Genomic DNA, 26,281 nt, shown 5'->3' on the forward strand with positions numbered 1-26,281 from the left:
TGGCTGATTTTACACCCATATTAGCATCCGCAGCAACTGTCACAGTTTTCATTGTGGCTGAGCACATGGTATATATGTAGGGAAGGTGCTTGTAATGCTGGGATGACGAGCTGCCATGTGCTCACCCACAACAAGTTGAAAATGCTTAAAAAGAATGCAAGAAAAAATATGTGCATGTTCATATACTGTACATCCATAGAATTCAATGTGCAAAGAAATGCTGATAAAAGCATGTAAGATTGGACATGCCATATTTTTTACAACACAGCATGAAAATGTAAACGGCCTTCTTGAACTTAATATATTTTCATGACATGCATTTTATGCACTGCAAAACACACCTTAAAATGTACAAGTGTAAAGCAGACCTTACTGTTTGAACTATTGTTTGAACTTGTCCTAAAAGCTATCTGTTTAAATGTAATTTATGTATATCTTCAATTTTTGAACCTTTCTGTAGTGAATTGCTACATTACATTTTTAGATTATATGTATGAAATGTATGTGCTATATACAAATCCAATATAGACAAAGAAGATAAAATTCTTTTGTAAACTTGTCACAGATTCACAGCAAAATTTGTATAATAAATTCACAAAGAAATAAGCATTCTTTTTGTCTCCTTAGATGTGGTGCTGCATTCATTTTCATTTTTAGACTAATGCCGTGCCTTTCGACGGACTGAACTCCGGACGTGTGTACACGGCATAAAACCGTTTTTAGCAAGTGCAGAAAATATCTGTTGATCATGCCAGAAATGCAGTGTCTTTGCCAATTCATGTGACATTATTTGCTGGAGGCAAAAACAGTGTTAGCTTTCTTCTATAAAATACTAATCCTATCAACCCCACCTTACCCCATGTAATGAAGATAAACAAAGTGAAACATGTTTTAAGTCCATCCTGGGTGAAAACCATTCTTCCTCCATAGACACAGTGGGGTGAGCATAACCAACCAGAACAAGAAGTGTGTTACAGGCAAGGTGTTAATGGGTAAATATAAAGGGAAAAAAACTTAAAAAGGAAACTAATGCAGTCACTATACCTAAGGATGTAAGATTTTCTTTTTGGTTTAAGTTAAGCTTTTGTCCTGCCTAAATTAATGAAAGGAACACTTGTATTGCCTACTGATACAGATGAATTTGTTACCAAGGGAAACCTAGGCACTTTCCTTTCAGATACTATACTGGTTTATGATAATACATTTTACAGTGTATACTAATTCAAAAAACCTTGGCTACTAGGATCAAAAGTGGGGGAACATCTCAACTTTTGGGCTGTCACCAGAACAGAAATAGAAGGTAAATCTTCCAATGTGAACGCTTATTCCAGAAACATCTGTCTAACAGCAGATTTCCCTCAGTTTAGAGAGATTTTCTCTAATTCCTTGCTGTGACTACGAGACAGGAACTAAAAGAAAAGCATTCCAATTGAACAAAGATGGCAAAAAATTGACAAAGGCTTTTAAAAATCTTATACTTAAATCTTATATTCTAGCTAAAATAAAAACATACTTCAGATATAATTTAAATTTAAATATTATACATTGACAATAATGTATTCATTTATGCAAAATATTGAAGCATAAGACATGCAGTATGAAACAAACTGGTATACTACTGACTACTGATATTTTAAAGTAAAACTCTATGCAAAGAGTTAAAATTGCCTTTGAAATAAATGAAATTTTAATGTTTTATCTGTCCAAGGACTAGCTATTCTTTTATTCTGCTCTGGCAGACTATACAAGCCAGTGCCACGTATTTCCTGATTCTGCGCATATGCACCCAGGCACAAATGCCCCAAAATCAAGCTGCCTGTATTCTGAGCTTTCATTCATAGGCACAGAATGCCCTAAACATAAATAACACTCAGTGCACTGTCCAGCCAATCTAGCCATGGCAGCTATCTGCCTTTCATAGACTTTCACAGACTGCTGGTAGCAGGGCTTTATGGTGCTCCTCTACCTTTAATTCATGCCTAAACTCCAAAGCCTAAATACACATCATCACCTCTGTCCAATTAGTAGGAGATTGATCTCGGAAGTAGTTAAGCTAGGATTATACAAGGGCTTCAGAATCTACAAATCAATGTACCTGTTTGTTGGCAATTACTCTATTTTGCAATATAATAAAATTTTTGTATTTCAAAATTGTAGTTAGAAGTTAATGAATCAGTAGCAAAAGCAATTTAATTACTTGTGTAAACCTAGCCACAGCTGAGCTATGAACTTAGAGTGATCTTATTGCTACTCAGTGTAGCAGAAGTGTATAGACTACAAGAGTAGATGAAAAACATTACAAAGCTTTGGCAGGCTAAAAATATATATGTAGTTCAGCTATGTATGCAACTGTATGCCTGCAGTTCCATCTCCTGTTAAGTAACACCACAATGTTCATGAAAAGTACTGACATGTCTATACAAACTTCTACTGAACATGTCAGTTATCAAAGAAAAAAACACATTTCAATTAAAACTTTCAGAAACATGTAATATTACAATGCGTGGGTAATTGTATATACAAGAACAGAGCAAAGTACACAGAACAGTAACCCTAGGAACAAGAGTTTGCCTTTCAGTCACTGAAATCTGGTCAGTTATTATGGGTTATTGCATTTTCAGATTGAGGTCTTGAATGTAGTTGAGAATGATATTGGTAGATATTTCACATAATGCAACTGTACTTATTTTAATATTTACTTGTACTTTAAGACCATAGTAATTTTTAGTCAATAAATCTACCATAAATGTCTTTATTTTCACTGAAGTCTTATTGGATTTTATTGTCATTTTTTATGAAAACAATAACTTACTTTGTAGTTCTTTATTTATCTTGAAATGCTTTTGATGTTTTTCAGTAAATGGCATCTGGGAAGAATGGTCACCTTGGAGTTTATGCTCTTTTACATGTGGAAAAGGCCAACGAACAAGGACAAGGACCTGCACTCCTCCACAGTACGGGGGAAGACTGTGTGGTGGACCAGAAATTCAACATAAGCCTTGCAATATTGCTCTTTGCCCAGGTGAGATGGCTGGACATATATTTTATTGTTCAATGTGTTTGGAGTGAGTGTATTTGGTCAGGTGATAGATAGACACACAGTATCTGTCTGAGAGATAAGTAAGGAGTACTTTATCGTAAACTGCACTTGTTACAAAGAAGAATAGGGGCAGCATCATGTTAGTTTCAGCAGACAGATTACAATGCATACCACTGTATATTATCCAAGTACTTTTTTTCTATGATAAGCTTGCATTTACAATGTCTTTGATTATTTTAGTTTTTTTTTTTATTGCTTGTAAATGAGATCAGCAATCTTTGCTTAACTAAATTATGATTGTGTGTAATAATTATCCACATGGGCAATTCATTTAAGAGAAACTCAGATATGCACTATTTTTATCTTAAAGAGGAATTTCACCACATCATGTGTTAGCTGGAATTAACATACTCACAGGCCCAATGAATTGAAGGTTGTTCTCTGGCAATCCACTGCTTGGCTGCCACATGCTTGGTCCTGTACCTCCACCCTTCTTTCTTTCCTCTTTGGGAGCTCTTCCAGGTTCTTGCAGCAGGCCTCCTTATGACACGTCATAAGGTTCACTCGCCTCCATATCCAGTATGGCAACTGATGCTTCCTGGGATACTGTATGTGATGTGCATATACCAGGAAGCCTCGGGAGGAGAAATGCATCATTCTTGCCTAGGCAAAAATAGTGATGATGGGTAGGCTGGAGTAAGAAAACAGGTATATAAAGAACAATACCTCCCTGCTTAGATTGCAAGGAGGTGGGGGAGATGGTTTCAAGTGTATAAAGTGTATTTTATAAATGATGGTCCACTTGAACTAGTCCCTTAGTAACCCTCATCCAATGTGTTAATGGGATTATTGTCAACAAATGGGTACTTTTCCCAGTAGCAAAAGATTACATTCAACCTTTAGACTAGCCATAGTGAGGCAAAAATACTTAGTTGCCATAACCTAAAAAGAAATGCACTTCCTGTTTTACCTCAAACTGTCCCAGTCACGTGTGATCAGATTTATAGTTAGTCAGTTCTATGAAATTGCGTTGCAGTTCTAAATGCACAGCACCCCCTTATTTTGTATTAAAATATCTGCCCCCCTTTCTTTTACAGTACTGTCTTTTTCTATGGATCAAAGACATAACACTCTTCCCTCTTCATGCTCTACAACAGTGGTTCTCCACCACTCCTCTTTGGCCTCTATCCAGTTGCATATCCCCTTAACTACCACTGTATCTCCCCACTCACATAGTGCCCCAAAACTCCAGTAATTGCAAACAGTGTCCCCTAGCTTGCCTCAGAGCCTCCAGCCCCCATAGTAACTCAAACATCCTACAGTGTCTATGAAGGCCTCTTAGCCTCTGCAGTGCTCCCATTCTCCCCAGTCTCCCAGTGTGCCCTCACAAAGCCCCCGGGTTTATGGAGAGACCCCAGCCCTCTCCAGAAACATCATCCCCTAGAAAGTCACCAAGACTGCTGCAGAGTCCCCTACAGAACCCAACCCCCACCAAATCCACACACACACAATGAAACCCAGCTTATACAGAGCTTCACAGAATTGCAGTAGATATGTTGCATTCCCATACTGTTTATTCTGTTGAGGCATACAAGGTTTTGAAAGAATTTACTGGACCCTTGCTATCCTAGGTTGACAATGCTTAATCACAATCCTTTCAACTGCTATGGTGAAACAAAGTTGTTCTCTTAGGCTTCTTGTGCCTTGTTTGAACTACAGAAAACCCTCCCCTCTGCCTAGATTCTACAACATAGGGGGAAGTGTTCTGTAGTTCAATGAAGAAAATAAAGCATAAGCAAAGTCCACAGAAAGGGACTCGCTGTATTTCTGGAAGGATCAACAGTTATTTTGCAATTATTGTACAGAAATACCAAAATGGTTTCAAATCTTTATTTAACAGACCAAAGGGGTGAAAATAAGAAATGTTAAATGTTAGGCTTTATAAACACTTTAAAGGATACAATGCCAATGATGAGCAAAGAACACTAGAGTATCACCTGCAAGGAGCATAAATGAAGGAACAATATTAATATTCATTATTTCATATAACTGTCTAAAACCATGAAAAAACATTTCTAAACATTGCATTTTTTGTCCTTGGCCATAATAAGCAAATAAAGAATACATGTACAAATTCCCTTAAGAAAAAATGTCCTCTTTCCTTGTGATGTTCCATCTCAAAATATTAATGTGTGGAGGCTTCTAGCAAATCTTGTTTCTTCATTATATATGCAGACTGCATCCTTGTGAACAGTGATGCAAATCAAGTTTCTCGGGCATTATAAAATAACAGAGCAATACATAATATTTCTTATACTCCTTTTAGTCCAGGTGCATCTGTAGCTGATGCAACCTCTATTGTACTGCATTTTGTACATGTTTGTGGATGGTTGTGGCCCATGACACTGACGTGTTTGTAAGTACTAAATATCAGCTAATGTGTGAGACAATCAATAATGGTAGCAAACTGCAATCTATTGTTTTCATCATTCCTAGTTCCCCCAAAGGAGGAACACACAGCCAACTGCCTAGGGGTGAAATAATTGCCTTAGGTCTAGCGTTACTGAGATACCAGCACTTAATGTGCCCAGAGCTATGTTTCCTCTTTTACTTTAATAACTCAATACGTTCCCAGGTCTAATGTTGCTTCTTTAATATTGCCAGTATTACTCGTCAAAATACATTTCAGTACCTTAATCTGGCATGTATCACAAGTTATTTAGTTGGTTAAGCTCCAAACCCAGTAATCTGTCAACAATCAACACTTAACATGTAGTTATCTCTGATTTTCACAGTTGGTCCGTGCTGTATAAATATTGTCAATGGAAAATCACAACCTTCTCTCTTTATCTGAGCAAGCTTGCTATACTTTGTCAAATCCCACCCAATGTAACCAAAAAAAATAATTGTGCTTTATAAAAATAAAAATATATGCAACAAAAACTTTTTTAGACCATTGCCACTCTGTAACATTGTTTAAGATTCAGTCTACTATGTCCTAGGAGATGGTCTTGTTGCTTATTTTCATAGTGATTTCTTTCTCAAATAGGTGTTGCATCTTTATATCATGAAGCACACATCACATATCCGATTTACTACTCATTATTTTTGCTTCAAAACATTTCTCTTTATACTTTGAAAGTTTTACTTGGTACTGACATTTATTTTTTCCAAATCAATGTTTATTGTATAGAAAAGATGTAATACAAAATAAGGATACAGAATGAAAATGTACTGTATAAGGTGTAATACAGTGCTTTGGTACAGAATATGAGATAAAATGTATTGAGTTGCGCATTAGTACATAAGTCTGTTGTAATCAGAAGAGAGCATAAACAAGTAACAAACAAACAAACAAAAGCAACAGGGGCATCTAGCCGGTTAATTAACCAAGTGGTTAAATACTCATCACGGATACACTGTTTAAGCTGTGAGGTGTCTTTACCATAACACAATGAAGCGTTTTAATGAGCCCATCTGGGTATCTGTGAGCCGCCTATACCTCTTTATGCTTTTCCGGTATATCGGTGTATTTCGGGGTCATAAGTCTTGAGGTCTTTTTGGCAGTGATAATGGGTATGTCTCGACTCATTAGTTTGTAAGCTCAATTGGGGGTTATTTATTTGGGGTCAGTATGTGGAAAAGTGGAATTTTCTACTGTTAATTTCCTGTTATCTCCAGAAGGGTCAATTTCTGGTTGGACTGAGGTCACCGGACCACTAGCAATCCACAGGAAAGGGCCAGTCTGGTAGGCATGTATTTTATGGGTAGTTAAGTTGATGGGGGAATGTTTTTTTTTTTTTTTTTTTAGTCGGTAGGATGGGAAAAGAGAGGAGGTGGTGGGTGTAAGAGAGAGACACTTTTCTTATAAGAGGAGAGTAGTCATGGAGATAGTGGACTGGGGAAAGAGAAGGTCTAGAGAAGGGGTGGTGAATGGGTAGGTGTTCAGTCTCTAGATGTATACAGTGATCCTGCTTGTTATGAGGTGAGAGCAAAGAGGGATAAGAGAGAGGGGACTGGAAATAAGAGAATGGCATTTAGGATGGACTTTATCTCCTCCTCCTCTGACTAGGCCCGAGATCTCTCATATATCTTTATGACAGTAGACGGGTATATTCGTCCGTTGTCTGGAAGTGCTGCCAGCACGAGAAAATTTTCTGGAATTTGGTGGCCGTGTCTTTGGCTTGGTGTATTAATTCCTCCATTTCTGCCACTTTAGTTATGCGTTGGAACCAATCTACAATGGTTGGGGACTTGGAGGACTTCCAGCGAGTTGGGATGCACATTTTTGCATTTGGGCTGGGGTAAATTCTATCTGACAGGTTGTAATGTCAGTGGTAATGCATTGGACATCTTTCTAGAAGGTTTGGATGGATGGACATGAACACCATATGTGAACGAGTGAACCTTCTCCATCAGAGCATCTCCAACAGGTGTATTCGGGGAGATTTTGTGTAGTTTGAGGGGGTCTTGTACCACCTAGAGAAGACTTTAAAGCCATTTTCCTGTGCTGACACGTTAATTGATCCCTTATGGATGTAGGAGTAGATGTTTTCCCATTCTTCCTCTGATAGGTCGATTGAAAGTTTCCTCACCCAAGTACGGGTTGTTATGTTAGATTTAGGAGAGTATATGTCTGAGATCACATGTCTTTGTGGTTCTTTCTCGGTGCGCAGTAATTCGAAAGGCGTGAGTTGTCTGGAGTGTTCGGAGCGTTAGTGGGGATGGTTGAGAAAGTGTCAAATTTGGAAATATGTCCACATTGGGAAGGGTCGTCCAGATGTTTGTGCAGATAAATTGGGAAGGGTCTGAAAGGTATTTCTGGAGAAGAAGTGTTCTGCACGTACATCAGTGTGGGGCCAGATGTCTGTGAGGAATGAGTCCGATAGGCCTGTTGGGAAGTCTGGATTGTTTCTGATGGGCCTGGTGTGGAGGACATGTGGTATTTACGGTATGTGGTAGAGCGAACACCCTTGGCGGGTCCCGTTCGATATAGAGAAGGCATTCGACAGGTGTTGGTACTGACATTTATTAGTAATGCATGATTTATTAGGGAATCCTTGCCATAGCAAGTTCCCAAAAAATAGACTATACTAGCTTCACAATTACCATCAATAAAAATAACATTTTACAAAATGATTTTAATTTGTGCGTTAACATAGACAAAATAAAGTTTTAATAGATTTATGTGGAGCACACATATAAAAAGTTAAGTCTAAAATGCTGTACATTTTATATTGTACTGTCAAAAAAGGGTCAGCACAGATGCTTCTGTGGTGTATGAAATGGTCCCTCTTTACAAATAACACAAGTGGATTCTATACATTTCTGAATGGATGATATTTTAGTATATGTTAAATGTCACGGTAATATCAGAAGTCCCAGGTTTTGTCTGAATTTCAACATTCATGCAACTTGGTGTTTACAATAAATAAGCTTGCTTTGACAAACTATTCAAAAAACTTTTCACGTTATTTGTTGTGCTAGCATCAAAGTTTAGACGAGGAAGCATGTGTCCTTGTATAATATATCTTGACCTTTTGTACATAGCATTTCCATTAGTTTATTGGCTTTTGTGTGTTGGCATAGTGCATAGAAATACATTACTACAAGAATGCGTTATGACTCTTTGACATTCAAAGGAATGTAACAGATATAGAGGGAGATGTATTCCTTAGTTTGCACTGAACATGTATATCTATTGGTGAAATAGAGAAGAACACAGAATAGAAAAAAAGCTCATATTAAAGCTGCACACTGCTAAAGAGAGTGCTATGAGACCACAATGATAAAGGGAGAGTGTTTTGACCCCAACATATTACCTTAAACAGTGCTATTAGAGCTGTACATTTTATTGAGAATGATACAAGCTCTGGACAGTATGTGCAATAATGAAATGAGTGCTGAAAGTTAACTGAAAGAGTGCTTTGAGTGCTACATGTAACCAGGAGTACAAAGTAAATTGCAAGCTAGCAAAGAGAACAGTAAGAAAGCCTCACATTATCCCACATACTGAATGTATTATAAGATGTGCACATAGCCAATCTGAGTGCTTTTATAGTTGTAAATTCTGCAACTGAGTTCTTTGAGATGAGTGTGATAAAACTGATCTGGAAGGTGCTTATTAGAAAAAGAGTGCTAAGAGGTCTACAGTCTCCCAAAAACAATGTATTATGTCTTCAGGAACAAAAGCAGTGGGGAAGATTTACTAAAACTGGTGCACAAAGAATCTGGTGCAGCTGTGCATAGTAACCAATCAGCTTGTCACTTCAGTTTTTTCAATTAAGCTTTGACAATAAAACCTAGAAGCTGATTGGTTACTATGCACAGTAGCATCAGATTCTGTGTGCACCAGCATTAATAAATCGCCCTCAATGATTCTCAGAATATTAAGCACAGCATGACTTATTTTGGGCTCTCAGGATCCCTCGAGGCACCTGGGGAAATGGCAACCTCACCTCTGTGACCCCGACCGGGATAATGTGTCAGAACATCTTCTAACGTTGCTCTCAGGATCCAGAGATCCTATCTTGTCAGCAGTATAAAGGTGAGGGGATGTACAGAGTTAGGCACATCCCCTATATATATATATGTATATATATATGTATATATATATATATATATATATATATATATATATATATATATATTTTTTTTTTGGTAATTAATTTTTCTGTTGGTATCAGGTACCTCTAATAGGATCATAGTGGGGGAAATCATCTGGGGATATAACACAACGTAAACCCCCCCCATAGATTAACCAATTTAACCCCATAGGGAGCGCCACACCCCTTTCCAATTTAATTCAAGTACTCTGTGGAGGATCCTTAGGGAAGCTCCTTTAGGGGGGCTGCATACCTAAACGGTTGTCTTAAGCGCAGCTTTTACACTTATTTACATGTTTTTAACCACTTCAATACAGGGCACTTATACAACTTCCTGCCCAGACCAATTTTCAGCTTTCAGTGCTGTTGCACTTTGAATGACAATTGCGCGGTCATGCTACACTGTACCCAAACTAAATTTTTATCATTTTGTTCCCACAAATAGAGCTTTCTTTTGGTGGTATTTGATATTTTCTGCTAAACAAATAAAAAAAAGACTGAAAATTTTGAAAAAAAAAATTTTTTGTTTCTGTTACAAAACTTTGTAAATAAGTAAGTTTTCTCCTTCACTGATGGGCACTGATGGGGCTGCACTGATGGGAACTGCTAAGGCAGCACTGATGGACACCAATGAGGTGGCACTGATGAGGTTGCACTGATGGGCACTGATGATGGGCACTAATATGCAGCACTGATGGGTCACTGATAGGCGGCACTGATGGGCACTGATAGGTGGCACTGATATGCAGCAATGATGGGTACACATAGGTGGCACTGATGGGCATTGAAAGGCGGCACTGATGGGCACTGATAGGCAGCATGGATGGGCACTGATAGGTGGCACGGTTGGGCACTGATAGGTGCCACAGATGGGCACTGATAGGTGGCATGGATGGGAACTGATAGGTGGCACTGATGTACATTAATGGATGGTACTGATGGATGCCAATCAGTGCCAAACAGTAATGCCTACCAATCAGTGATGCCCATTGTGGGCACTGATTAGAATCCATTGTGGGCACTGATTGGCATCCCTGGTGGCCATGGATGGCATACCTGGTGGTGACTAGTGGTGGGCAGCCCTGGTGGTCCTGGTGACATCCCTGGAGGTCCAGTGGGGGCATCCTCAGGGAGGGGCTGCGCTGATAATCAATCAGCAAAGACCCCCCTGTCAGAAGAGCAGCCGATCGGCTCTCCTCTACTCACATCTGACAGACCTCTTCCTGTTTACATCGTGATCAGCCGTGATTGGACAGGGCTGTTCACATGGTAAAAAGTCTCTGTCAGAGACTCTTTACCTATATGGAAGTTGCGGTGTGTCAGACTGACACACTGCAACAAGGATCGCAGTGATGCGCACCCCCAGGGGTGCGCAGCGGCTTGATATCCTGGCGATGTCATATGACGTCCGGTCAGTATATCGCAACCACTTTGCCGGCATCATATTGCTATATGGCGGGCGGCAAGTAGTTAATCTATGAATCGAAAAGTGGAACCCCAACTAAGAGGATATCCTCGTGTGGACGCATCATCAGTATTGTCACACAGGAAACTATATCTAGTCCGTATATTAGGGGAGCCACAAGTAGTCCAACTTTCATATTTGACGCTATATATGTAATGTGATATTGTGATATCTATGTATATTAATAAATTAATTTTGTTAAAAAATCTATATACGTGCCTTTAAAGTCCATCTTTTCAAATATTGCAAATTCCAGAGAGAGAAAAAAGACACTCATATTTAAGGTGAAGATTTTTTTCTTCACACTGAAAAGACATTACATAAATAAAAGCCCTTGTTATTTTATTCATCTTTTCATGCTATTTAGAAAACAAAGGGGCCAAATGACTGGCACAAAGCCACCGTAACACATGGGCATAATCATAATCAGCCTACAGAAATTGTTTGTAGGTATTGAGGCCAGCTGGCGAAGGGCATATATCACTCGGTCCTACAGACAATGGATTAGGACAGCAACATGTGGTAATAAGTTCCGAATTTTATTTTAGGCTAAAGCGAAGCAGATGCACTCTCTTCATATCCAACATAAGTAATGAAAAAATACATTATTTGCTTTAGCGTAAAAAGTTTTGCACCTGCTCTAAGGCTATAGAGAAATGACATGCAGTACTACTAACATTTATGAGAGAAGAGCGGTTGGAGTATTTTTCCAGCTTAAGCAGTGACAGTACAGCAGCAGTGCCCTTTTGTGTTTTACAGCAATATACCAGTTACAAAGCTCTGTTATAATCTTTTCTTGTAGGCAATTATCTAGGTTTAAAATAAACAATCGCCCAGCACAAGCCCTTTTTTTATGACCCTACAGCCTCAAAAAAGAACAAATAAAAAATAGCTTATCCTTTATATACTTTTTCGTTGATGACACCAGTTTGGAAGCATGAAAGAAAGAAAAAAAGATTTTATTGTCCACGAGAAAGCAAACAAGATAAAAAAAGCAATTTTCTAGCTAATTTTCTTAAAGTACTATCGTTAGACATATTAACTAGATTCGTAACTGCATAGTGTTATGCTGGAGAAATAAATAGAAATTCTTACAGATCTTTCTTCAGTAGAAAGAAACACATTGTATGCTTTCATTATTTAACTGAATCTTGCATGCACTTCATAATCAGAGCTATGGCTGGTGTCAAAGCAAGAAAATAAAGCAAGATGAATAGCAGAAAGTATCCTTCAAATTCAACCTAATATATAACATGATAAAAAATGTTTTTCTTTGTTTCTGTTACAAAACTTTGTAAATAAGTAAGTTTTTTCCTTCACTGCTGGGCACTGATGAGGCTGCACTGACATGCACTGATGAGGCAGTACTGATTAGAACTGATGAAGTGGCACTGATGAGGTGGCACTTATATGCAGCAATGATAGGCAGCACTGATAAGCAGCACTGATGGGCACTGATAGGTGGCACTGATATACAGCACTGATGGGCACTGATAGGTGGCACTGATTGGCACTCATAGGCAGCACTGATGGGCACTCATAGGCGGCACTGATGGGCACTTATAGGTGGCACTGATTGGCACTCATAGGTGACACTGATAGGTGGCACATATAGGCGGCACTGATGGGCACTGGTGGGCACCGATGGGCGGCACTGATAGATGGTACTGATAGGCAGCACTGATCAGAGGTGCTGGCAGGCATCACTGATGGGCACAGAGTGCCATCCCTAATGGGAAATGATTGCCATCCCTGTTGGGCACTAGTGAGCTTACCTGGTGGTCATGGGTGGGCATCCCTGGTGGCCATGGGTGGACATCCCTGGTGGCCATGGGTGGGCATCCTTGTTGACCATAGGTGGGCATCCCTGGTGGCCATGGGTGGGCATCCCTGGTGGTCCTGTGTTGGCATCCTCAGGGGGCTGCACTTATAATCAGTTCTGAACCCCCCGGTCAGAAGAGAAGCCAATCGGCTCTCCTCTACTCGGGCCTGTCAGCGCGAGTAGAGGAAAACCTGATACACGGCTTTTCCTGTTTACACTGTGATCAGCTGTGATTGCACATAGCTGATCATGTGGTAAAGAGTCTCTGTCAGAGGCTCTTCACCTAGATCGGAGATGCAGTGTGTCAGACTGACACATCACACCACCAATCGCCATGCTGCATGTCCCCGTGGGCGCGCAACCGTGGCTTATCCTGCTGGACATCATAAGACACCCAGTCAGGATAACTGAAACACTTCCTGGCCATCATTCTGCTATAGGCCGGGTGATAAGTTTTTAAATATAATGTTTGGGGGTCCCCTTAGTCTGCCCATACACCAAAAAAGTGTCAAAAAGTAATAAAAACACAGAGACAGTTTTTGACAATTCCTTTTTTAAAAAAATTAAAAAAAAGTTTTCCTCAATGTAAATTCATTGTCAATCACTGCTGACATGAAAGCTGGCCACCTACTGTAGGTTAAGCCACCTGACAGTTCTTATATAGGTATGGGGCAGGCCACCTGGCTACATCACCTTGTGGCACCGCCCCTTCTGATGTCACTGACCGGCGCATACTGGGTAAGTGATGTTAGAAGTGGGTGGTGGGGCAACTCCATGCCGTTTTTCATGAAAAAAAAAATTTTCACAGGCAATTTTGTTTCTTTACTCAGTAGTCAGCGGGGACGCTCATTGACAGCTGATGACTCAACATTTGTGATTGTTGCCCAATCAGGGAGCAAAATGCACTGTGCAGTCTGCAGTGCATTGCAGGGCATTCCACAGGGCGATCACCCTGCAAATCGGAGTGTTCTCCAAACCTGAACTGATGCTCAGGCTGAACCATTCGCCCAACTCTACTCAAGAGGTCTAATAGCGCTTTAGAATGATAGATCCCACCTGAATGGATAGCTCCAGCTCCCCCCCTCACAGTTGGAGGCACCTCAAGCCTGTAACACTTCAGAATGGCATGCCCCACACAGCCACTGGATCACTTCACATTCACATGCCTCAGCAACATTAACACATAGCCAGAATGAAGCAAGCAAATGCCATAGTGAAGTACAGTTAAAACCAATTTATTAATAAAATTGATGGGTACTCTCAAGCATAACAATATCAAATAGCATATCGTGCATCCACCAGCTCTCTGAAAGGATGTGCTGACATCACCGCTGAGCTGTGCCCTACATACATATCATCTGATGGGACGTATTACAGGGGCAGCCGAGTACTCTCCTCATCAGCTGAAATGAGCTGGCAGATGTACGATATGCTATTTGATATTGTTTTGCTTGTGAGTACCCATCATTTTTATTGATAAATCTGTCTCTTAGTACATACTGTGTCATTAGCACATGGCAGTTTCGTGGTGAGGCTATTGCTCATTTTATTGCAGCTATATGTCCAAAATTGTGCATATCTAAGTAGATTTTTACAGTTTGGAGTTCCTTATACAGCAGAACATATTAATTCTAAAGCTTACCTAGTAAATAAATAATGAGATGCAAATGAACAGCATTTGCAGTGAGCTGATTTTGCAGACTAAAGCACTACTTTAGGTATCATGGATGGGAGTCTGTATCAACTAGGAACAGGCTGACCAGGGCTTGGGGCCTATTGCTGCATCGGGGTGCTGTGTATAAAGAACACTGATGTAAGAGTCTCTTGCAGCAGTAGGGTGCTTAATACACAGAACACTGATGTGAGAGTATGTTGCAGCACTGGGATGCTGAGAACACAGGGGTACATGGGTGAGAGGCTCTTGCAGCACTGTGATGCTGAGGACATAGGAACACAAGGGAGAAAATCTCTTTCAGCACTGGGATGCTGAAAACACAGGAACACAGTGATGAGGGACTCTTGCAGCACCGGGCAGGAGTTCTGCGAGCAGAAATGCTGAGGGATCACTGGAAGTACACAGATCAAACAGGTACAGGAATGCTGGAGAATCTCTTGAAGTACATAAGGATTTGCAGGCACAAGTGACAAATTCTGGAGAAAAAGAAGCCTTGCCAGCAAAGTACTGACACTGAGCATTGAGCAATATGGGTGCTTTAAGATAGTGCCTGAAAGCAGATTGGCTGTAGTTACATAGTTACATAGTTGCATAATTGCATAGTTATTCTGGCTCAAAAAAGACACAAGTCCATCTAGTTCAACCAATATTATTATTATTATTATTATTATACAGGATTTATATAGCGCCAACAGTTTACGTAGCGCTTTACAACTTGAGGGTAGACAGTACAAATACAATACACGTTGATACAGTAGGAATCAGAGGACCCTGCTCCTTAGAGCTTACAATCTAAGAGAAAACAAATGTATATGTATCCCTTTCATGCCTAAGCCTATTTCTGACATTTGTTGCTTATAAGTTAAAATCCGTATTTTTTGCTAGAAAATTACTTAGAACCCCCAAACATTATATATATATATATTTTTAGCAGAGACCCTAGAGAATGAAATGGCGATTATTGCAATATTGTATGTCAAACGGTATTTGCGCAGCGGTCTTTCTTTTTGGGAAAAAAGAAATTTTTTGGGGTGAAAAAAAACTAAACAGTAAAGTTAGCCCAGTTTTTTTGTATAATGTAAAAGATGTTACTCCGAGTAAATAGATACCTAACATGCAATGAAATGTCATTTGAAAATGCCACACTCATGGAATGGCGACAAGCTATGGTACCTAAAAATCTCCACAGGCAATGTTTTAAAACAAATTAACGGTTACCAGGTTAGAGTTACAGAGGAGGTCTTTTGTTAGAATTATTGCTCTCACTCTAACGATTGTGGCAATACCACACCTGTGTGATTTTAACACTGTTTACAAATGCAGGCGCAACTTACGCATGCATTTTCTTTGCTGCGCGAGCTCGTGGAGATGGGGACACTTTAAAAAAAAGTCTTATTTATTCTATTTTTTTTTTTACATCCCTTGTGACAGTAATAGGTGGTGACAGATACTCTTCATTGAGGAATCTGGGGTCTAAAAGACCCCAAATCCCTCTTTTGCACTTCAAAGTATTCAGATCGGCAAAAATGATGATTCTGAATACTGTCATTTTTTTTAAATTGGCGCCATTGGCAGCCGAGTAAACCAGAAGTGAAATTGTGACATCGCTTCTGTGTTTTTACATAGGAGACTTAAACAAAGCCATTTCCGGCTTTGTTCCAGTCTCACTCTAGCCGGAGGAAGTGCCGCATCAGGGATCGGGTCTCCTGGTGGGACAGGAGGCACGGAAAGAGTGGCAGAAGGTGGCGGGAGGGGGGCGTCCCTAAAGATCCAATCGCCCACTCGAAAAAACGGTACCTACAGCTGCAGGCATCACCTCAGTATAACCCCTTCAAGCCGAGGCCTAATATGTGCATATGGTAAGTAAATAACACAAAACCTATAAAACTAGAACACAACCCCTAAAAACTTGGTACGCTCGGACCATCTATGCAGTTTGAATCATATCTGCTTCACCGGTTAAACCTCAGAATCTAGCTCACTATGAAGATAGATTCCCTCTCAGACCTTAGTTACCCATAAGATTTCTGACTAGTGCAACAAAAATTCAAAGTTTCGTTAAGTAGGAATAGTTGAATCACTGCACGGATATTTACTAGTCATCTACAGAGTCTACATTTGTAGATGACCCATATGTCCCACATTTTATGAAATTTCTTAATACATCCTCTGGATAAGTAAGTGGCCTTATACAACGGAAGGGCAGAGTTAATCAGCCATTTCCAGAGATTGACGGATGGTGCAGTAGAAGATTTCCACTGGAGTACAATGGCCTTGCGTGCATAATAAAGTAAAAATCCCAGGAGAGTTCTGACTGCTCGACTATGAGCCAGTTGGTCATCAAGACCCATCAGGCACACCTCCACCATTAGTGGGATCTGGATAGTGGTGACAGTGGAGATAACCGTAGCTACCTCCCTAGAAATTTTTTTAATTTGAGGACAGGTCCAAAATACATGAATAAAACCTGCCCACAGAGCAACACACCACCAACACGAAGCTGACGGGTATATTTTATGTAGACACAAGGGTGTGTAATACACTCAATGCATGATCTTAAACTGGATTAGTCTGTCTCTTGCCGAGACCAAACTGCCTGAAGGAACTTTCCAATGCCTCTTCCCAAGCCTCCATGTCCATTTCAGGGAAGTCCTCCACCCACTTGGCCCTAAGAGTTTCAAGTCCTGTGTGTATATTAGGTGACAATGTTTTGTATATGTTGGATAGAGGCTTGTTTATAGATCTGTCTCTGAGTAGGTTTTCCAGAGATGAACTATAGAAAGCCACTTGGGAATTTTCAAATTGAGCATTAAAAGCATGCCTAAGTTGAAAGAACCTAAACAAGTATCAGTTAGGCAGTTTGTATTTTTGTTTCAATCCATCAAAGGTCAGCAGTCGAACCCGGTACAAATCTGATCCACATATTTAATGCCCTTATTTGCCCAGATATTGGGATCCAGAATTGACATAAACTCAGACAGTGATGGATTAAACCAAAGGGGAGTATGTGGTGAGATATGTCCAGAAGGCATGGGGCGCAGAGAAAGAGCAGCCGACCACGCCCTCGGGACAGTTTGCATAGCCACTGTCAGGTGGAATGGTGCAGAGGGTCCACGATAGATTAAGTTCTGCAACTCCTCATAGGAGCCCAGACATTCTGCCTCCAGAAACACTGCTGCGTTGGACTCATCAGAGACTAACCAATTGTATGCATGCGACAATTGAGCTGCCAAGAAGTATTTATGTAGGTCAGGATAAGCCAAAGCCCCCTCCTTCCAAGGTCTCTGCAACACCGCCAACTTAAATCTCACCTGGCCTGTGCCCCAGAGAAAAGCAAGCAAGGTAGTGTTCATTAGACAGAACACCTTCTTGTTTATCCACACTGGGGAATGTCTAAGAACATAGAGAAAAGCAGGCAAGAGCTTCATTTTGAAAACATTAAATCACCCAATCAGTGAGAGGAGGAGCTGAGCCCATGCTTTCAGTTTAGCCTTCATATTTTATATCAACGGAGCTACATTTAATGTATAATAGTCAGCAGTAGATGAGGAAATGTAGATACCCAGATACTTAATTTTGTTGGCCCATATTAATGGGAGATTAGGGTCTTGTAAAGATTTTGACGCAGTGTCAATCGGCAATATTTGGGATTTGTCCCAGTTGACTTTGAGTCCTGAGCAGGCAGTGCAACTGGAGAGGATGCTTAGAGCCGCTTAAAGGGAAGGACCCGGGTCATTTAGAAATAAAATGAGATCGTCCGCATACATGGTTAGTTTTTCATGTATGGAGCCAACCCGTATGCCCCTGACCATGTTTGCTTGTCTAAGGACCGAGGCTCCATCACCAGGGCAAAAAGTGCAGGTAATAAAGGGCAACCCTGCCTCGTACCTCTGCCTATTGTGAAGGGGGGGCGAGAGGGCACCACCTAGCTTTACCTGTGCTGTCAGGCACCTATATAGAATCTCAATTCACCTGCAGAATTCCATTCCAAATCCCATGAACTCCAGGACTTAGGACATATATGACCAAGCCACCGAGTCAAATGCTTTCTCTGTATCTAATGTTACTAGTACCCTAGTGGAGTTTTCAGACAGCGTTAATTGTAAGTGGGTGAAGACTAGGGATGGGCCAAACACCCCCCCGTTTGGTTTGCACCAGAACATGCGAACAGGCAAAAAATTTGTTCGAACGCGCAAACACCGTTAAAGTCTATGGAACAAGAACATGAAAAATCAAAAGTGCTAATTTTAAAGGCTTATATGCATGGTATTGTCTTAAAAAGTGTTTGGGGACCTGGGTCCTGCCCCAGGGGACATGTATCAATGCAAACAAAGTTTTAAAAACTGCCATTTTTTCGGGAGCAGTGATTTTAATAATGCTTAAAGTGAAACAATAAAAGTGTAATATTCATTTAAATTTCATACTTGGGGGGTGTCTATAGTATGCCTGTAAAGTGGCGCATGTTTCCCGTGTTTAGAACAGTCTGACCGCAAAATTACATTTCTAAAGGAAAAAAGTCATTTAAAACTACTCGCGGCTACAATGAATTGTCGGTCTGGCAATACACATAATAGTTCATTGATAAAAATGGCATTGGATTCCCCCACAGGGGAACCCCAAACCAAAATCTAAAAAAAAAGGCGTGGAGGTCCCCCTCAAAATCCATACCAGACCCAAAAGGTCTGGTATGGATTTTAAGGGGAACCCCATGCCAAAATTTAAAAAAAAAATGGTGCGGGGTCCCCCCAAAAATCCATACCAGACCCTTATCCGAGCACGCAACCTGGCAGGCCACAGGAAAAGAGGGGAGGATGAGAGAGCGCCCCCCTCCTGAACTGTACCAGGCCACATGCCCTCAACATGGGGTGGGTGCTTTGGGGTAGCCCCCCAAATGCACCCCTACCATTTCACATAAAATGTGTCAAAAAAAACAATAGATGGTTTTTGACAATTCCTTTATTAGTGTCTTCTTCTTTCCCCGCTTCTTCTTTCCTCTTCTTCTGGTCTTCCTTCGGTGTTCCTCTTCTTCCTCCATCTTGTTCTTCTCCAGCTTCTTCCTCTATCTTCCTCCACTTCTTCCTCCGGTCTTCTCGTCCGGTATCTTCCTCCGGCTTCTTCTTCTCCGCTTCGTCCTCCAGAAAATCCGCCTCAATGGGAGTCTCCCACTGTGTGACGCTTCTGTTCAGGTGACAGCTCTTATATAACAGAGGGCGGGGCCACCCATGTTGTCAGAGGGGGCGGGGTCACCCGTTTATGAAACGGGTGACCCCGCCCCCCTCTGACACCACGGGGAAAGCCATAGGGAAGTCCACGTGTGTCAGAGGGGGGCTGGGTCACCGGGTGGCCCCGTCCTCCGGTATATAAGAGCTGTCACCTGAACAGAAGCATCACACAGCGGGAAACTCCCATTGAGGCGGATCGGAGGATGAAGCAGAGAAGAAGAAGCCAGAGGAAGATGCCAGATGAGAAGACCGGAGGAAGAAGCGGAGGAAGAAAGAGGAAGAAGCAGGGGAAGAACAAGATGGAGGAAGAAGAAGAACACCAAACGAAGACCAGAAGAAGATGGAAGAAGAAGTGGGGAAAGAAGAAGACATTAATAAAAGAATTGTCAAAAAACGTCTATTGTCTTTTTTTAACATTTTGACACTTTTTTTGTGAAATGGTAGGGGTACATTTGTACCCCATTACCAATTCACATGGGGAGGCGGGATCTGGGGGTCTCCTTGTTAAAGGGGACTTCCAAATTCCGATAAGCCCCCCGCCCGCAGACCCCCACAACCACCAAGCAAGGATTGTGGGGATGAGACCCTTCTCCCCATCAACACTGGGACAAGGTGCTTTGGGGGGGCGCTACCCCAAAGCACCCTCCCAATGTTGAGGGCATGTGGCCTGGTACGGTTTAGGAGGAGGGGCGCTCTCTCCTCCCCCCTTTTCCTGCGGCCTGCTAGGTTGCGTGCTCAGATAAGGGTCTGGTATGGATTTTTGGGGGGACTCCATGCCATTTTTTTTTAATTTTGGTGCGGGGTTCTCCTTAAAATCCATACCAGACCTTTCGGGTCTGGTATGGATTTTGAGGGGGACCCCTACACCATTTTTTTTTATTTTGGCGCAGGCTTCCCCTTAATAACCATACCAGACTTGAAGGGCCTGGTATGGAATTTGGGGGATCCCCAGATCCCCACGCTTTTTTTTTAATTTTGGTTCGGGGTTCCCCTGTGGGGGAATCCCATGCCATTTTTATCAATAAACTTTTATGTGTATTGCCGGGACCGACAATTCATTATAGCCGCGAGTAGTTTTAAATGACTTTTTTCCTTTAGAAATGTAATTTTGCTGTCAGACTGTTCTAAACATGGGAAACATGCACCACTTTACAGGCATACTATAGACACCTCCAGGTACGAAATTTAAAGGAATATTACACTTTTATTGTTTCACTTTAAGCATTATTAAAATCATTGCTCCCGAAAAAATAGACTTTGTAAAACTTTTTTTTGCATTGATACATGTCCCCTGGGGCAGGACCCAGGTCCCCAAACACTTTTTATGACAATAACTTGCATATTAACCTTTAAAATTAGCACTTTTGATTTCTCCCATAGACTTTTAAAAGGTTTTCCGCAGCTTTCGAATTTGCCGCGAACACCCCAAATTGTTCGATATTTGGCAAACGGGCGAACAGCCAATGTTTGAGTCAAACTCATAAAGCCCATCCCTAGTGAAGACTCTGCGCAAGTTGATGTCCATTGATTTCCCTGGTATAAACTTAGTTTGATCTATGTTGACCAGAGATGGGAGAATCGTCTATAATCGAGTTGCCAACATTTTGGTTAATATTTTTAAGTCATAATTCAATAAAGAGATCAGCCTGGATGAGGCACACTCGGGCTTGTCCTTACCCGGTTTAGGAATTAAGACAATATGATGCTTGGTACATAGAAGGGGGCAGGGACATCTGCTTTTTACACTCAGTGAATACCTGTAACAGTTTAGGTGCAATTAATGCAGCATATGTTTTGTACCAATCGCCAGGAAGGTCATCTGGGCATGGAGTTCTGTTGCCTGGGAACAAGCAAATCACTGCTTCTATTTCCTCAGCAGTAAACTCCCTATCCAGGGATGCAGAGTCCCCCTGTGACAGAGTGGGTAAATGTAAGGACTGTAGATAGTCCGTAATCTGCTAAGCTGGCCAGTTAGGGGGTGCTGTTTTTTAGATTTTCATAAAAAACTTTAAATTCATTCAGGATTTGATCAGAATCAGAGACGACTCTGTCATCTTGACAACAAATCTCGGACACTACTGTTTTCATTTTAGATTCTGCAGCCAGATTTGCCAAAAGCTTGCTATTTTTGTCTCTGGACTCAAAGATCCCTCCAGCCAGAGAACCTAGGTCTAGGCGTGTGACCAAAGTAAGATGAAGAGACAAGGCTTTTCTCACCTCGGCCAATTGGCTGAAGTGATCAGGAGTTGGGGAGTCGAAAAAACTTTGGCAGCCTCAGTTTCTCTGGATTCAAGCTGCTGCAATTGAGAGGACATTTCAGATCTGACTAACTTGATAGCTGAGATGTACTCTCCCCTAGTGTTGGCCTTTAAAGCCTCCCAGACCACATGAGTTGAGGCGGCACCCTCATTAAGTCTGAGAGGGAAAGCAAAGTAGGGCAGATCTGAGGCAAATGAGTGCCATTCTAGCATAGGAGAATAACCAACTGTGCAGTGGATGCAGAGCATACAAAACTAAGAACCAAAAAAAACTAAACTCCCTACTGTCCATGGAGTACCCAACTAAAATACTAGGTCAGTTTACCCTTAAACTTATTCAGAACCCTCTACTGGCCCCAAGAAAAATATCCAGACAGTTTTATACCTTGAATTCAACTTAAACTATGGCTATTATAAAGTCCCTCCAGGTGAGTGGAGAATAGCGGGTCAGTAACTTCTCAAAATTCCTGGGATGACCCCAGCTCATGTTCAACTTATAACAGTAGGCAAGGGTGGGGGGGATGTGTATCTCATCACAGAGGGAAGGACTGGGCAGTCTGGAACAGTGGTGTAGTTCTTCCAGCTATTGGAGTACCTTCAAGAATATGGAGAGCACCAGGTCTGTCTCTTCTCAGAAAACAAACAAACCATGAGGGACAAGTGTGAGTCACATGTAGAAGTACATTTGGGTTGGCTCCGGTATTTGCCGAAGATTAAGCAGGTTAGAACAAACAAGGATATGTATGATCCATGCATCAGGTAGATTTATAAGATTAATCCTTTATTGTAGGGTGATCGGCTAGTCTTCTGCATCCACAGGGTTGTCAAAAAAACAGATTGCCCCATCGAGTTGGACACACAGGCTGGGGTAAAGCATGCTGTATTTAATGCTCTTATCTCTGGGTCGTCTGTGAACATCGTTGAAGGTTTTCCTATTTCTATGCAAGTTAGCCGAAAAGTTGGGGAAAAGAAGAACCGAGGAGTTGCCATATCTGAGAGTGGGATGTTTCCGGGCTTCAGAAAGGATCCTGTCCCAGTCCCTATAGTTAAGGAAGTGAACCAGAAATGGGTGGGGAAGATTCCCTGTGATGGCACGGCCCGTGGGCACCCGATGAGCCCTTTCAAACAGGTAAGTCGGGGGGACATCCTTAAGTCCCAGAAGAGTTTTAAAGAACTCCTCCGCAAACTCAGCAGGGTTATCCCCCTCTTCTCTCAGGTAGACCCATGACTCAGCGTCGTCAGATTTTACAACTAGGGACTGTACTGTGCGCTGCAACTCAGCAATGGAGGCGGCATGGGTGGCTGTAAGATCTTTGGTGGCTGACACTCTGGTTTCAGTTTCGTTCATTCTCCCTCTTATTTTGTTCAGGTCATTCCGTATTAAGTTGCACTCCTCAGCAAGATGGTCAATGCGCACCAGCAGCAAGGTCCTACTCTGCTCAATCGCAGCAAGGATCGTGGCTGTACTGTCTTGAGATGGTGGGGCTGACCCTTCTGCCATCTGAGTTTCTCTAGGCTCCATTTCAAGATCGGCCAGCAGGGCCCAAAGCTGACTGATCAGAATGGGATCTGTTTGTGGGGAAGCGGGCGGTGGCGGCTGGACTGGAGTGTTGGTCTTAGTAGTTTTAGAGTACTTTTTCCCCTTTTTGGAGGAGGAGGACATCTGGTATTTTACCCAAGGAGACCACTATAGACGACGATTGTTTATGCCCAGACGGATATCCAGTGGGTGGGTAGATTTGACCCAAGCTGGCTGTAGGCCTCCAGACCCTGGTGTTCACTAGGTGGACAGGCAGTCAATGTTCACCAGCAGCCTCCCCCCTCACAGCAGACACACAGGCAGGGGCAAGGTAGTGAGGATGTGGGGCTGGGAATGCCAGTGTGGGGAAGGCCCAGAGCAGTATGTTAGAGGCAGCACACCGGGCCATGGCAGGGACTTGGAGGGGTGACAGGGTGGATGCAGAGAGGAGACTCACACCTCCAAGGTCGGGCCGAACTGACAGCGGTACACTCCCGCGGGATAACAGCCTCAGGAAATAGTGGGGATTCTTAGGCCTCACTAAGCCGCACTAGGCCGGACCAGGCCGTGGGTGGCAGGTGGGGACAGATCATGGTCCCTTACCTCCAAATCTGCTAGGATTGAGTCTTCCCGGGAGGCCTCAGGCTGGCATGATGGCGGCGGCCGTGGGTGTCTGAAGGCAATGTCTCGCGGATGCCCACGGGCCGAACCGCTCCAAAATGATGGCACAAGACACTGCAGGGGACTGAGATGAACAGGCTGGCAGGTTTTCAGCTCTTTATTGGTAGTTAGATGCACGGATGGAGGTGGATTCGATTCAGGATGCCTGGAGCTCCTCACAAAAACGTCTGCTGCTGCTCACATCAGGACACCCCCCAGGCCTTTCTTTAAACAATCTACTGAGCTAGCCAGGACCAGCTCTATTTCACATTTTCACAGCTCTTACTGTGAAGTAGCCTTTCCGTATTTCAAGATGAAATCTCTTTTCCTCCAGCTGTAAAGAGTGCCCCCTTGTTCTCTGTGATGCCCTTAAAGTGAATAACTCAAAACCAAGTTCACTATATAAACCACTTATGTATTTATACATGTTGATCATATCCCCCTTAACATCATCTTCTTCAGAGAAAAAAAATTCAGTTCAGCTAATCTTTCCTTATAGCTGAGCTCATCAATGCCTCTTATCATTTTGGCTGCTGTTGTTTGCAATTTCTCCAGTTCCCCAATAACCTTTTGATGAACTTGTGCCCAAAACTGAACTGCATATTCCAGATGAGGTCTTACTAATGATTTTTACAGGGGCAAAATGATATCTCCCTTTCTTCAGTCCATGCCTCCCTTAATACAAGAAAGGATTTTGCTTGCTTTGGAAACAGCAGGTTGGCATTGCATGCTATTTTTAAGCTTATGATCTACCAGAACCCCCAGATCCTTCTCCACCATTGACTCCTCCAGATGTTTCCCCCTAGTATGTATGATGCTAGTATGTAGTGCCAGAGGCCTCTGATTGGATGCACACATGTGTCCTTGAAATGAAGGAAAGAGCCAGAACTGTAATGAGACATGGGTAAGTGTAACATTATACATATTATTATACATATAACTAGTGTCACATACCTGGTCGAGGAAGAGTTGATTGAGTTGAGATGATAGGGCTGCTCTTACAGCCTTTGTCCTGTTTCTCCTCGGGATTATAAAAGGGTATAACAGGGCACAGAGAGGTGCAGGTGCCTGTAGGAGATCTGGTTCAAAATATCTTGATAGCAGATGCAGAGCTGATGTAGACCAGCTGGCAGCAGGCAGATTCTGCTTCTAGGACACATAATTGAATAGGTAGTGGTCAGCAACTACTGGGCAGCAGGAGTACAGAGATGGGAACCAGGAGCAGAGTCAAAACCAAGCCAAGGTCAGCATCAAGTGAGCAGAAGAAGTACCAGAACAGCGGGCAGGAAGCAGAGTCAAGTCAGCAACAAAGGTTCAGGAACAAGCAGAAACAGTAAGCCAGGTCAAGGTACAGATGAATGCAGGATCAAGTCACAAGTAGAAGGAGATGATGACCACTCAGTAATGAACCTGAATCCTGCAAGGCTTTAAATAGACCACTGGGAACCAAAGTCCATCAAACAAGCATGCTCACATTAATGAGCACATGCAGAATGCTAGTAATCACATGCACATGTATACACACGTGCTAGTGTTAATGCATGTAGGGTCCTAATGCTGTGCACAGTTCTATGGACCCTTCTGCATGCATGCACTTTCGTTTTAGCATGGGCATTCCTTTGAGGAGGAGCATTCCTTTGAGCACAGACATTCCATTAAGCATGGTTTTGAGCATGGCTTTCCAGATAACTAGTGGCCAGAAAAATAATTATTTTTAAAACTGAACTCCAGGTAAACAGCTGATCACACAACTGAAACATATATTTTATCCATCCTGTCCTGAGACGTTTGGAGTTCCACTACAGGTGACTTCACTTTTCCAAGCATTTTAGCTTGATCACCCAAGCCTTTGAATGGACACCCAGGGATTGATGAATCTACTCCCTTGCTCTTTCCCTTTTAGCACATGTGAATTAAACACAACTGATTGGCCCATAAGATTGGCCTCCCTCTCCTAGAGTGTTGCTCACAGGGAATGATAAGCAGTTGAAATGAAGTCACATTCTGTTTTTGTT

The 26,281-nt window shown here is 42.0% G+C and overlaps 1 protein-coding gene across 4 annotated transcripts in view; it reads left to right on the top strand.

Annotated features, from left to right (window-relative positions):
• The window catches only part of ADGRB3 (adhesion G protein-coupled receptor B3), a 1,384,867-nt gene that overhangs the window by 635,184 nt on the left and 723,402 nt on the right, over window positions 1-26,281 (top strand). For all 4 annotated transcript variants that reach the window (XM_073626736.1, XM_073626734.1, XM_073626737.1 and 1 more), the window contains one exon: window positions 2,858-3,022. In XM_073626736.1, the coding sequence (XP_073482837.1) occupies window positions 2,858-3,022 (165 nt within the window). The remainder of the gene's footprint in view (window positions 1-2,857; window positions 3,023-26,281) is intronic.

Source organism: Aquarana catesbeiana, linkage group LG04 (genome assembly GCF_042186555.1).
Source record: "Aquarana catesbeiana isolate 2022-GZ linkage group LG04, ASM4218655v1, whole genome shotgun sequence".
NCBI classification, from domain to species: domain Eukaryota; kingdom Metazoa; phylum Chordata; class Amphibia; order Anura; family Ranidae; genus Aquarana; species Aquarana catesbeiana.